Below are 15413 nucleotides of genomic sequence, written 5' to 3' on the forward strand. Positions count from 1 at the left end.
TCTGCCAGCAGAATACAGTAGTGCTGTGAGAGGATTTCCCCCCATCAACACTGATTTGTCAGCTACTTCTTGAAAGACTAAAACAAGCCATACATGAATTGTGATTCAAGATTCCATCCATGCATGGACAGGCTGATTGCACCCAGTCAATTGATGGGTCAACTTGGGTACAACCAGCCTGACAGAATTTCTACATTGGATTATTTATTGCCTATGGCTGTAGCTATGAGCAGTAATCATCCTGCTCTGCTGGCTGAGATGGTTCCCCGCAACCTCCCCACCAGCAGAATACTGTAGTGCTGTGAGTGGAATTCCCCCCCATCAACACTGACTTCAGTAATGGGGAAGCAAACAAATTTTTTTTTTTTTTTTTTTTTTTTGCGTCATCTATTGACTGCTTAATTTCCCCTTCTAAACTTGTTACGTTTTACACCCATATATATGGTGTAACATGTTTAGCAACTCACCCCCCCCCCCCCCCGAAACAGCGTGCGGAGGTTCCTCTCCCACATTTGCTGTCACATTTTTAAAATCGTGCAGCTGTGCCTGCACAACCGCATCATTCATTCACAGGAATCTGTGAATAATGAAACTACAAGTTCTATCTTCTACCACGGCAGACGGATTTGTAGTTTGAATGGGCTGCGAGCATGATGAGCAGCATGTTCATAGTCCATTCACATTCCCTCCAGGCTGCAAATTGACAGCCCATACAGAGGGTAGAATGTGTTAGAGCCTGAAATTGCACCAGGGATCCACTGATCGGGGATGCAAAACTTTGCAGGCTCATGTTTAAAGAAATATTAAATGCACATTTTTTGACCTGCAAAAATATGTGCATTTATTTATTTATTTGTAAAGGTTAACTTACAGGGCTTGTGCTCATCATGGCCCTTCCATGGTTTACTCTGCAGGTTTGAACCTCTTCAGGATCTTCCTCACGTAAGGGTTGTCCGCCATAGATTGCCTTGCTGTGAAAACTTGAGATTGAGATGAAGGCATGTTATCTAATTTACGTTCAGATCCTGAAGGAAATGTATTGGAAGTGGCTGTAAAAGTTGGCTGTTTTTTCTGCTGAGTGCAGCTACTCAATTTAGCAGAAATCCACTTCAGAAAATGCTGGGTACTGGCATAGATACCTGGACGTTGTTTGCGGGCACAACCAGAACCCCAGCTTGTGACACCTGCCACAAAGTACTTTGAAGTTGTTTTATCCAAACACATGAGTGGTCCTCCGCTGTCTCCCTGTAATGGAATCAAAGATAAAAAGAATGTTAGTCTAATATTTACAAAAGAATAATAAGTACCAGAATGTGATAAGAGACCCCATAATGTCTTTTGAGGAGAACTCGAGTAAATGTGCTTGTTATTTTGCTGCTTTTGCCCCTGGTTCCCCATCCTAGAGAATACTCCCGGACTTTTTTCCCCTGACCCTTATGTCATCCAAGATACTGCAAAGACTGTGGGAGCACATGGCGTGAGGTTTCCCCTGGCTGCCGCCAGGACTTTAGCTGACATCAGTGCGGGAGAGGTAGAGCAGCCGCAAGTCTGCTGGACATAGAGCCTGCCAGAAATGTCAGTGAGGAATAAAGGGAAAGGTTGTATTTGCAGCACAGTGGGGGCAAGGAGGGGGCAACAAAAGTAGCCTGAGTATTTCTGTTAGTTAATTTACTTTGGCGTGTTTATCTCACGCATTGAGTGGTGAAAGGGTCCCTTTAAAAAGTCTTTCGTGGTCAAACGGATAACTGAAGAACAATAGAAAAAGTAGCTAACTTTGGAAATATAAGTGGCGCTATGAGCAAAGTTCTTGTGAAAATGCTAGTTCCCTGGATGTATCTGGTTTCAATTGCGGAGTCACAGCTCCATAAGCATACAGCAATTTAAAATTGAAAAAAGTTAGAATTGCTCATCTCTATGATGATTTCATGTCAGTGACTCAGGAGGCATCAAAGCCTGTGAATTAGCATTAAAGTAGTAGCATTTTCAGGAAAGGGCAACAATGGACGTCTATATTCTTTTCCCATGACATGTTTCCTTTAGGGCTAGATCATACCATGGTACAGAGACGTCAATTTTTCTGCATGCATTCTGCAAGGGTACAACTAAATCAACTGTTCTCCTTGTGCACTGTTCACACCACAACACTAGTATCACGTGCAGATTTTTTCTGCACAGGAATCTGCAACATGTATAAAACTAATTGAAACGCACTTGAAAACTGATGTAAACTGATGTCTCTGCAAGTGAAATCTGACTGTCAGTTTCCATCAGTTTTTCTACACACATGGTGTGAACAAGGCCTAAAAGTGGTAGTAATCCGGCCCCCCTGCAGGTTTAAGTCATAATGTACTAGTATGCACCGCATACTAGCACACTATGACAGACTTACCTGCACACAGAGCCCTCTGGCTGTATGAATGGCCTGGGCCACAATGACATCATTCCTGCGCACACTGTATGCCCTGAATGCAGAGCGTCAGTCTGAATGGGCAGGTGAAGTTATTGGCTAATGCTGATGTGAATATCTCCTAAATGGTATACGTTTAGGAGATATTCATTGTACCTATAGGCAAAGCTTGATAATAAGCTTACCTGTAGGTACAAGTTAAAGAATAGCGTTTACTTCCACTTTAACCCCTCAACGCAGGCGCCTCCCGGCTCTTTAAGAGGTTTCTGATACCAGGGGGCGGGGATTCTGATCAAGTGACCGCCATAATTGGCTGTCATAGCGGTTACATGATTGGAAAGCTTCCGATCACAAGTAGAGACTGGGAGCTTTCCATTAGCCACCAGTAACTCTGCTGGGAGCACTCAGGACGGGCACTCTCGGCACAGCTCTATTAACATTCTGGTACGGATATATGCAGCCTCTTGGTGTTAAGGCCCAGCTGCCGAGAGGCCTGATTATATGCGTACCACCGGCAGGAATAGGTTAATCACTTTGTGCTATTTTAACATAGCCTTTTTTGCATCTATTAGCTGCTATTTCTTATTAAAATCTATATATCGCAAGGAGACGATATGCTTTCATACAGTATATACGAATACTGAAAATAGGATGAATGTATATAATGTCCCCATGTACAAGACAAGCATTGTTAATTGTTTGAAAAAATGGATGTAATCTTTTGAAACTTACTTGGCAAGTGTCCACTCCACCTCTTTGATATCCAGCGCACAGGTTTTGTGCATGGATGCGGCCATTGTACCAGCCTGGGCTGTTACAGGTTTGAAGGTCAATCAAGTTCACTTTGGCTTCCCGCAGAAAATCCGCTGTTGCGGCACCTGTAAAAAAAAAAAGATAATGAAAATTAATTAAATATGCAAACTATACAGCCATATGTGAGATATGAGAAGTACTATAATGGACATGATATAAGCCTTGTAATGCCAGCATAACAAAAAACAGACACCAGGAAGTGACTATATGTAGTTTTTTTCCCCCCCCAGTGTTCTCCTTGGTGTCCACCAACTGGCAGTGATCAGCTCCAAATCTGTAGCTTTAGCAGGCACTCACCCCCACTCCATCATCTTTCAGTACCCTTGTGCTTTTTAGAGATGGAGTGGAAGTACTGATTTGCACTTGAGAGGAAATGTAGGACCCCAAAATGGCTCTTCTTGGTGCCTTCTTTTACATTGTTATGTTTTGCAAGGATAATACCAGGACAAGTTCATTAAGAAGTTTAGGACTGCAGACGAAACTTACCATTCTCAGACAAATGTCCCCAGCCACTTATGTAGCATGTGCTCATGCTGTAGATGTCCATGGTGCTGCTGGGTAAACATGCTGGCTGAACGAAGTCATTGTACACTACTGGCGAGTTGAGCTGTATGAGGGCAATATCATTGATCTTTAATTTGCTGTCGTATCTTTTGTGCAGAATATAAGCCTTGACAGATCTTATCTGCACTTCCTTGTCAAGTTGTGATAGTTTGTTAGCTCCTATCACAATTCTCCATTTTGCCACAGAGCTGTAAAGTAAAAAAAAAAATGTTAAAAAGGACTGCAAGAAGATGGCAGCACAAGCACAAACATTCTAACACGCTTAACAGACTGCTATATGTCTAGAGATGAATACGATATATATATTTTTCTTAAAAGAAAAAGTACACTAGCCACTTAGCCAGTCCCGGCTGGGAAAAATCCCAACTTTAAAGTTGGAACCTGGCTCAGCCTCTCAGCAAATTACTGGGAGCCCCAGCCGCTCCCTCCCCCTCGTGGGGGTGGGGGGGGGGTGGATAGGTGGGGGCAGAGCAAAGAGCGGAGACAGAGAGTCACCAGCTCACGGAGCACTGAGAACTGAGCGATCAGCACTGTTTGCTCAGTCTTCGAGCCGACGAGGGACAGATGCAGCATCGAACTGGTGCTCCATCCACCTAAGTAAGTATATTTTCTAGAAAAAAAAAAAACTTCTCTTTTAATTATTGAGAAGAGGACCAGAAGAGATAACCTTACCTTAAATCACCAAAGCAGTGTGCAGCAGTCAACACCCATTGGTCTTTTATTAGGGTTCCTCCACAAAAGTGGTTATATCCATTTAAATCCGGACTCTGTATGCTGACCATCCATGGCCAGGAACCTTTCCGGGCAATAACTCCTCCTACAATCCGTGAATCATACGATCTAATATTGCGCGTACCACAACCTAAAATAAAAGAAGAAAGACATAAATCATATCGACTTTTCACTGATTGAATACAATGCACATCAATAAAATATATAGATATTAAATATACAAAGTTTTATTTTTAACTTATTAACCTGGAACAAATTATGTCCAACTATTTAAATACCGACTAACAGGGCTTTTTTTCTCAGAGGAAAGGTGGTGGAACTCCCCCACCCAAACCTGGCCACGCCCCCATCAAACCCTAGGACCACCCCTTTAGAGAACAGGAATGCAAGTAAAATTTGGGAGGGGCTTCCGATGACATCATTTCCCGTACATACCATATAAGGGAAATGATGTCATCGGACCCCCGGCTGCCTCTTGCATGATCTGCATGAAACACATGCATAGATATAAAATGACTAATGTACTGACACCAGAAACACATGCATAGATATAAAATGACTAATGTACTGACACCAGAAACACATGCATAGATATAAAATGAATACCGTACTGACACCAGAAACACACGCATAGATATAAAATCAGTACCGTACTGACACCAGAAACACATGCATAGATATAAAATCAGTACCGTACTGACACCAGAAACACACGCATAGATATAAAATCAGTACCGTACTGACACCAGGAACACATGCATAGATATAAAATCATGGCAGGCCGTTTGTAAACGTCCAGCATAGATATAAAATCAGTCTAGCATGCATGTGTACCCTGTCTGGTAGATGTGCCTGCTCCTACAGGCTCCCCTAGGGTTGCCACCTTTTCCTCCAAAAAATACCGTCCATCACTGAATTTATCTTTCCTGTTCCTCATGCACAGGAGGGGCGCTCTCGATCGGCGCCGCTGAGCGCTGAGCAATTGCGTTCTGAAATAGTTTAGGTGGGCTCAGGTGGGTGAGGATAGTTTAGGTGGGCTCAGATAGTTTAGGTGGGCACAGGTGGTTGGGATAGTTTAGGTGGGCACAGGCTGGGGAGAGAGTAAAAATTTAGAGCAATACATGATACTGCAGTCAGTGACAGGGAGCCGAGCGCAGCTTACCTACTCCAAGCTGTACGGCCCCTGCGTCCACGCTGTCACTGCCGTTGATGTCGCCGCGCCGCCCCCGATGTTTACACGCCGGCGGGGGGGGGGCGGTGAAGCGTGCATAGTGTCCTCGCCCATCGTCCGCGCCCCCGATGTTTACACGCTGGCGGTAGAGGGGGGGGGGGTGAAGCGTGCATGTCCCCGCTCACCGGCTGTGAGCAGCGGCAGTGACAGGTGCCGGGCACGCGCAAGCATGACATAAACAAGCCGCGTCCGGCACCTGTCACTTTCGCTGCTCTGCATAGCTTGTCAGCTCTGCAGAGGCAGTCGGTGAGCGGGGACAAGAAGAAAAAGGTGGCGGAACGCAGTACCGCCGCGTTCCGGCAGAAAGAAAGCCCTGCCGACTAACATTTTCTTATTAATTTTGCTATTTCTTAATATGAAAGGGGGGAATTTGACTTAAGATATGCACTGATCTTGTGGATTTGTATTTATTTCAACAGTGCTAACAAATTCCACAGCTTTTTACAGTGAATGCAGAACTGGTAATGTTAGTTTCAGCCCCCAAAACAGCAATTGTACTAAAGCCTGATTGAATACTCCTTTTCTTGTAATGCACTCAGTAGTAACAGATCAGGGGGGCTTTTTTATTTTTTTTAATACTATTGTACTGCAACTAGGGTTAAAAAGGCTGTGTGCTTTCAACAAGCTAGAGAGCTGGGCCCCTGCCCAACATATATCTATATGGGCAAACCTTCTTGAATATATGTGTTTGTGAGATCTATCTAAGTCTGTAATCCCAGTTCATGTAGTCTGTCACATTGATGCATAATGTCCCCTTACTATATACTGTATATATGATTTGAGTTATCAAGACAATGATGGCCTGATTAACTAGGCACTAAGTGCAAATAAATCCTATTAGCATTTTACTACTTACTTTTAATTTTAGTATGGGTACAGTTTAAAGGAGAAGTATAGCCAAAGCTTTTTTTGTCCATAATCCTCCTATGGGTCACAGAAGTGCGCTTAGTTCTGCACTCCTGTGACCCAGATTCAGCCGTCATTAGGCTAAAGTCTGCTGTCTGTTGACGTTACGGAGCCACTCCAGGCTCTGCAGGGATCCCAACAATAATGTTGGGATCCATCCAGATGCCGATCAGCAGCTGGCTCAGCCTCTCAGTGTGCTCCTGAGAGCCTGAGCCAGCCGCTTCCATGCCCTCCATAGCCTGGCGCTCCACTGACCATCACTGCTCTGTGCTTAGAACAGACCAGAGAACTGAGGGATCAGCGATGTTTGATGACTCAGTTCTTGGTGTAGAGCCGGCAGGAGACAGATGCAGAATTGGATTGATGCTGCAACCAGCTAGGTGAGTATGTAGGTTTGTTATTCTCATTTCCCGCTCTTCTCTTTTAGGATCCATGCACACTAGGAGCAGAAAAATGCCGGAACCTCTGGCAGAAAGAGCAGCATAAAATGCTCATAATGGCTCGTATTGCACAAGAGTTTAGGAGAGTTTATGTGCATTTGCTTTTTAAGCGTTTTTTTTCCCCCAAAACATTCACCTCTGCTTATTTTTCAATGTACATTTCAAAATGCAGAATGCTTCTAAACACCGCATTTATACGCGTTCATTGACCTTTTTTTTGTTTATGAAGGGTTTCTTTTCCTGCTTCTAAACACTCCTCTAGAAATATGCCTCTAAACCCCCTAATGTTCATGGACATATGGAATAACATGGAGCTGTTTCTATAGGCAGGAGAAAACATGTAAAACTCCTGTAGAAGCTCCTATTGTTAAGCCTACTGTACATTGACCCTAAACAGCTTTTACAATAAACCCGTGTGCATGAAGCCTTAATATGCCGCTAAGATTACTAATGCTGTAATATGTGATTTAATACATTGGTGAGAGTGCTATACGATTTGATATCGATATGAAAAAAAAATATATATATATTTATGTATGTGTGTTACATTGGTCAGTTATGCTAAGTATATTTGCACATTAGAGCACTCCTCTGGCCCCCCCCCCTCACTAACAATGTAACCCCTAAAACTGAAAAATACAATAAATAATTTAAATAGAGAAAAAATCTGTTGGATCCTTAGGATAACTTACTGTCTGCGTGGTGGTAGGAACGCGATCTGTCAACAAATGAAGCAAATAGAAGCAGAAGAAGTAGGACACACACACGGGCCATCCTTACTCTATGCTGCTCTCTGCAGTTATGAGCCTCTCCAGGTGTGGCAGCTAAGTAAGTCACCTTAGTTGCCAGGGCAACAGCACAGTGAGAAAATTACAGCCACATGGCCAAAAATAAATATCCCTCCGTAGAGCTTCGTGACTTAAACCTTTAATCGGGAGAGTGAGTTGAGCAGCCAGAATCCAGGGCAACTGTGCATGGCCACCAATCGGCTTCTAGCTTTTTTTTTTATTTTTAAAGTGTAACTGAACAAGCTAAAAATAGAAGCTGATTGATTTCTGGCTGCTTTGGTTTTAGTAAATGCACCCCAGTGTGTTCTCTTTAATATAAATGGCAGTTGTTTATGATGCACGGTGCTTTCACAAACTGTCATTCTGTCAGCTTTTACATAAATATCCACAGTTATGAATGTTCTGAAATATAATGGACTCCATGTAAGCTGCTCAGTATTTTGTGGTATCGCTTAAATGTTACATTTGTTGGGAAGAAGTAGATTGCGATAAAGATTTGGTCTGGGAGTATTTCCTATTACCTGCAAAATATTGTATTTTCTGCTTCCAATAACCATTCAAGTTGTTCAGCAAACGTTACCATTTCGGGGGAAATTGTATAACAATGTTGGGTGTGTTTAAAAATAGCCCGTTTTATTCATATGGCTTAGGACATGATGACACCAGATGTATTATTTCCATCACAGCTTTACAGCAGAGACAAGGCAAAATGCAATATTTTCTTTCAGGGCAGCAGATTGCGATGTGAACCACTGTCTTGCAACGGTGCTGCAGTGAACATAATTCTGTGACATTTTAATAAAGTTTTGTGAAAAAAAAACAGTGATGCATTGGGATTTTTTTTTTTTTGTCACCTCCCCCCCCCCCCCCCACCCCCCCACAGTCCATATTTGCTGCCTGCATGACCATCTACTTACGTTTGGCCCTGTAGCCGTGATCTGTACTGTATGGCCCTACTTCTAACCACACAGTCTTTCCTCTAAAGAAAAAAAGGTCTCTTCATACCGCGCATTCCCAACGCAGCCCCATTTATTGCTATGGGAAAGCCATACTCTGAGTGATCATATGTGGCCACCATGACTACAGAAATCCTACTGGAATGAATGAGGCTGTGGTGGGCATGTGCAGTATGAAACGAACATTTTCATAGGGAAGGCTGAACAGCTCAGAGCAATGTCGCAGAGTGAAAAATGCTGAATTGAGATTTAAGACCACATGGACAGAACTCAAGGGAGGGAAATCTACAGTTGTCCTGTTTTTCCAAAAACAAAAACCCTGTTGCTGTAACTGCTTCAAAAGTGTCAGCTGTAATTAGGCTTTCATTTGTTTTTCTCACTAAAATGACATTTAATTTTTTAATTACATTAGCCACTTGTCGACCAGTCACATACTCAGTGGTTGTACCTTCGTGGTTGTACTGGGATGAGGCATCATCCCAGTATCATTATTTAGAGCCAACAGTTGGCTTTCTTGTAATAGCAATCAGAGCGCTAACAGACCTCTTGATCGTTAATACCAGCAGCAGGTGGAGACTCCCCCAACCTCCCCTCCCCCCCCCGCCTTCCGCCGATTTAACAGGACCTCCCATTCATTGGGAGTCACAGAGCTGAACGAAGACTTGGATTGGCTTTCTTCGGCTCCGTTAAATAGTAATCCTGAATCCTGAAGTTTTAAAAATTCTGCAAAGTTCTACAAATGTTGTCTCACATCAGGTTCTCACAAGTATGTTGGTGACAATTGTACTACCCATATCAATTTATTTACACCTATATAAATGAGTATATTATGAATACAAATTAATCAATATAACAAACTAAATAAAAACAAATAAATGAACTGAGTAAATGAGCTCATAATAATCATACTGAAAGAAACAATATATATAAAAGACACTATTCATTAAATAGACTGCAATGGTCCAGGTCTACCACTAGATGTCACCCACTAAATGCAGTTGGGAATATGATGGGAAAACCTTTATAGGAGGAGAGTTCAAGTCAAACTGGGACTTTTGAGTTTATATGATAAAAGAAAACATTTCAAGGAGCAGAAACTGCGTTTCTTTTTTAACATACTCCCCTGCTACATTTATACACTTATCCCAGCGTTCATCTAATGCCTGGAAAGCTTCAGCAAGATTTGTCAGTACGCCTGAACCATCCTAGGAGATTCCTGAATGATTGTGTTCACCCTACTCACAGAAAGTTTTGTCTTTTGTGCAATTTCACGACCGGTTATGTGTCAGTTATCCAGGATCAGGTGTTCCAAGCACTGAATGTTCACAGGAATGACTGCTGTGGGCAGGGAACCACCACAGCCAGGATCGTCACTGATGGATGTGTAGCCATCTTTGAAATGTTTACACCATTCAAGTGTCTTACTGAGGCTGAGCGTCTTATCACCGTACTGTGCTTGAAGTCTTCTGTAGATATCTGCGGGTTTTGCACCTTCCTTCACAAGAAACTTCATCATAACACACTGTTCCATGCACGCACTAACACTGTTGTCTGCAATCTTGATTAACGGTCTCGGGGCTGGCCGTGACATTTGTGCCGCCTATCAGTAGTAGGACACACTTTCCACTTACTACTGCGTGTAGTACCACCATGCTAGCACCCCTTTATATATCTGTAAGATTAAAAGTTCCTGTTTGCCTGAAATGCCCCTCGTATATTATCAGTTACAAAACCTTGACCATTGCTGTCTATTATATGGACTGTGTATAATGTTCACATGATTAAGATATTATTATGATGATTTTTATTTTTTTTTACTGAATTCATTTTTATGAATGTAAATATATGTTTATATATATATTTATTATATCTATGGCTTGTCATGTACAGTATTGATTCATTTAGCCAACGTATTATGTAATTCAATAACAATGTTGTTTTATTGTTGTCATTCTGCACTTTGAGTAGATGAAAGCTGGCCATATGCCATAATAATTTCACTCAAATATGTTCAATTTTGGAACGTTCATTTGATTTTCAAGTGAGGTCTAATTAACCATTTCAATACCGGGCAATTTTACACCTTTCTGCCCAGGCCAGTTTTTCACGTTTCAGCGCTCTCACAGTTAGAATGACAATTGCGCGGTCATACAACATTGTACCCAAACTAAAATTTTAACATTTTCTTCACACAACTAGAGCTTTCTTTTGGTGGTATTTAATCACCGCTGGGGTCTTTATTTTTTGCTAAATTAACAAAAAAAAACTATACATGTTACTATACAATACATACAATGTTACTATAGTAACATTGTACTACTTTGGGGAAGTGATCAGTATTTTTTTTTTTTTTTTTTACATGTTACTATACAATACATACAATGTTACCATAGTAACATTGTACTACTTTGGGGAAGTGATCAGTATTTTTTTTTTTTTTTTACACAATTTGGTTATAGCAAAGAATTACTTTGCTATAAGCAAGCATTTACCTGAATGACATCGATTCATTCAGGTTTTTCTTTTTTTTTTTGTGCTTAGCTGTGATTTGGCCACAGCTAATCACATGACATGTGCATGTGACCTGCTGTGACCATTCACAGCTAGGCACTAGTATACAATGGATGGCATGAATGAAGCCATCCATTGTATACAACTGTCATGTGACCTGCTGTAATTGGTCACATGGTACTGGCAACTGGGGCCGGTACTCAGATCTGTCATCGGCCGTGTCCGAGGTACACGGCCGGTGACAGATTGCGCCGCTGCGCTGCTCTACAATCGCGCGAACTACGCATGTGCGGGAGGATGCCAAATGACGTATACCCCAGAAATCTGCAGCACTTTTGCGGGCCGCCCAACGGCTATAGGCCGGGCGGCTAATGGTTAAAGGATATGTTCACCATTGGAACATTTTATATGTTCCACCCATTTTAGGGGTAACATATTTCAGCATCTGCAGCCTTTCTCCCCTCGATCCCCCTCCCTGTGACAGTGGGTGGGGGATCCTCTTCCCACACCTGCTGTCTTAATTTTAAAATAGTGCGTCCATGCTGTGCTTCACCCACATGGCTGTGTCATTTATTCACAGTTTCCTATGAATGAATGCCTACAAGTACCGTCAACCATTGCGGTTGACATTTTGTAGTTTTCAATGAACTATAAGGGCGATGGTGAGCGTCTCATAGTGCATTGATCTTCCTGCTCTCAGGTAATTGTCTTCCTGTAGGAGGTACAGACAGACAGCTAACCTGACAGTCCGCAGGAGCCTTAGATTGCACCTGTGATCTGCTGATCACGTGTGCAGTGCTCTGCAGACTCCTTAAAAAACAAAATGCACATTTTTTTTGTTACCTTCAAAAAAATGTGCATTTATTTTTTCAAAGGATGAACTTATCCTTTAAAGGGTGATTGCTCACTCTAAAAGGCGGTTGAAACAAGTCTTTACTGAGAAAGATGTGGAATAGAGGCTCTGCAAAGTCTGGTTACTTCACCCTCTCAATCATTTGCTGATCTTCTTCTGAAAATGAAAGTTACAAAGCTGCCTCTGGCTTCAGTAATTCCCAATGTGCTCATTTATTTTTAAATCCTTATATCAGTATTTATAGAGCTTGCGTATATCTAAGTATATCAAAGTATAGCCCAGGTTTGTGGCATGTTTATATTAAAAGCTTCATATTTTTAAAAAAGAAAGCTATACCCTGAGACTCACTTTATATTTTTAGGCTTTTTTTATTGGTGGTCTGCAATTACAAGAAAAAAACAGGAAGGGGCCATCCCCAAACTGTTCCCACAAAGTTGTGAGCATAAAATTGTCCAAAATGTCTTGGTATGCTGACACCTTAAGAGTTCCCTTCACTGGAACTAAGGGGCCAAGCCCAACCCCTGAAAAACAACCCCACACCATAATCCCCCCTCTACCAAACTCTAAATTTGGCACAATGCAGTCAGGCAAGTACTGTTATGGCAAGTGTCAAACCCAGACTCGTCCATCGGATTGCCAGAGAGAAGACCGTGATTCGTCACTGCACAGAACATGTCTCCAATGCTCTAGAGTTCAATGGCGGCTCGCTTTACACCACTGCGTCTGATGCTTTCCATTGCTCTTGGTGATGTAAGGCTTGGATGCAGCTGTCCGGCCGTGGAAACCCATTCCATGAAGCTCTCTCCGCACTGTTGTTGTGCTAATCTGAAGGCCACACGAAATTTGGAGATCTTTAGCTATTGACTCTGCAGACAGTTGGCGACTTCTGCACACTGTGTGCATCAGCCCACTCTGTCATTTTACGTGGCTTACCACTTCGTGGCTGAGTTGCTGTTCCCAGTTGCTTCCACTTTGTTATATTACCACTAACAGTTGACCGTGGAATATTTAGTAGCAAGGAAATTTCACGGATGGACTTATTGTACAGTTGACAACCTATCACGGTACCACGCTTGAATTCACTGAACTCCTGAGAGCGACCCATTCTTTCACAAATGTTTGTAGAAGCAGTCTGCATGCCTAGGTGCTTGATCTTATACACCTGTGGCCATGGAGGTGATTGGAACATCTGAATCCAATGATTTGGAGGGGTGTCCCAATACTTTTGGCAATATAGTGTAAGTACATATAGAATGATACATTTCAATCAATGACAGGTGGCCGGCTGCATGGATCTCCGAGTGCATCCTGGAGTGTACATGTGTGGGTTGCGCTTGGAGATCCATGCAGCTGGCTGTTTTTACAGGTAAAGTTGGCCCTCCACATGGCTATATGGATAGGTGTCCCCTGTGAATGAGGCACACTTACAGTATAACTGTAGGAAAAACCTTTTTTTGGATAGAGTAAGGTGAATACATAACCCCTGGCTGGATTTTTTGGCAATCTGTGTCTTATCAGGTAGATTTACGTTCACTTCCTGTCCTATAGCCAACACAGGAAGTCCCTGCAAATGAAGCATATTCTTGCACCCCCTTGGTCACCAGAGCTAGTATGCCCATTGTTGGATTTCGCCTCTATTACTTTTTGGGGAAAAGGTCCTCTTATTGGTGGAACTTTAACGGCACAGCTTTATCAAATGGTAAACTTGACAATTTAATAGTTTAAAAAATGTGATTTTTATTTTTGAAATCTTAAAACAGACTTACTTTGTATTGTAACTTAAATGTCTGTTTTAAGATTTCAAAAATAAAAATCACATATTTTTTAAACTATTGAATTGTCAAGTTTACTATTTGATAAAGCTGTGCCGTTAAAGTACCACCAATAAGAGGACCTTTTCACTGTATCTTTCAGGGATGATGGCACCCCTTGTATCATACCCCTCTCTCTCTATTACTTTTCGGGGGACACTGCAAAATTTGGAATTTTTTTTTACTTTCAATGATAATGGTAAACCAGACATAGAAAGGGTCAGTCTCCCTGATGGGGACACAGACAGCAATAAAAAACTAACAGGTGTCCTAATTCCTCTCTGCTCCATCCAAAATTTAAAAAACGATTTTCCTTTAGTTAGGGATGCACTGATACCGGTATTGGTGCCGATACCAAGTATTTACATGAGTACTCGTGAAAATACTACCGATACCTTAACTGATACTTTGCAGTCCGATTTGCGTTAATGGACCTGTCCCAATCGCATGCGGTTTCCCCGCTGTTCCAGTGTGACCCCAGGCTTGTCATAGCCCGAGTTCACACAGGAGCAGTGCGGGAAACCTCCCTGCAGGCATCCCATGCTGAGTGTCAGTGGTAGGAGAGGAGAGAAAGCGGCAGGGATTTGAAATCCCCCAATCAGATGCCGTCTAGCCCGAACTATCATCGCTGTAAGGAGAGGAAAGAAAGTGGCAGAGAATTCAAATCCCCATCTCTTGCCCTCCTCTCCTACCTCTGACACTCAGCATGGGATGCCTGCAGGGAGCTTTCCCGCACTTCTTCTGTGTGAACTCGGGCCATGACAAGCATCAGGTTCACTTAGGAGCAGTGGGGAAACCACATGTGATTTGGACAGGAATCGCCTTCCTGTTCAAATCGCATGCTATTCTTTGCAGTGCAATTTGCATCCATTAATGCAAATCGCACTGCAAAGTATTGGTACTCTGTAACGGCGAGTACTTGACCGAAAGTATCGGTACTCGTACTCGCCAATAGAAAAACGATATTGGTGCATCCATACCTTTTAATTGTTCTTTAAAATGTTACTAAACCCACAACAGTAACAGCAGTTTTTTTCTTTTCTTGGAAGAGTGCATGTGATCAGCACAGGGCCAATCAGCACTGTCCAGAAGGTCAGGGGTCCTACAGCCTCATAGGACAATCAGGGGAGAATGAAAACTGCTCCTACACGCTGTAGCCACCGTTCTATTGGACACTGATAAAGTCACAAGACTGCTGTAACTGCTGATGAGAAAAAGTATTTAGCAGGTTATATTTACTAAAATAATTGCATTTCCATGTTGTGTACTGTGGGAGACCAGATACAGTAAATGCAGGGTCCTGGGTTTAGTACCACTTTAATGGGTTAGTCCACCTTTACCAAAGAACTGCCAATGCAGATACGGGGCATCCATAGGTAAAAATCTGTGCAGCTCTGATTA

The 15413-nt window shown here is 42.4% G+C and overlaps 2 protein-coding genes across 12 annotated transcripts in view; one reads left to right on the forward strand and one right to left on the reverse strand.

Moving 5' to 3' along the window:
• The window catches only part of PPCDC (phosphopantothenoylcysteine decarboxylase), a 418450-nt gene that overhangs the window by 264178 nt on the left and 138859 nt on the right, over window positions 1-15413 (forward strand). The gene's annotated exons all lie outside the window — the stretch shown is intronic.
• Window positions 504-7987, reverse strand: LOC149447522 (acrosin-like). Its single transcript, XM_089652385.1, has 5 exons — window positions 7786-7987; window positions 4457-4646; window positions 3707-3972; window positions 3140-3285; window positions 504-1245 (listed from the first exon to the last, which is right to left on the reverse strand). The coding sequence occupies exons 1-5, from the start codon at window positions 7865-7867 to the stop codon at window positions 904-906; spliced, it is 1026 nt and encodes a 341-aa protein (XP_089508511.1). The 5' UTR covers window positions 7868-7987; the 3' UTR covers window positions 504-903.

This window comes from Staurois parvus, unplaced genomic scaffold, assembly GCF_062004578.1.
Source record: "Staurois parvus isolate SC_StPar_1 unplaced genomic scaffold, SC_StPar_1.0 ptg000682l, whole genome shotgun sequence".
Lineage (NCBI taxonomy): Eukaryota > Metazoa > Chordata > Amphibia > Anura > Ranidae > Staurois > Staurois parvus.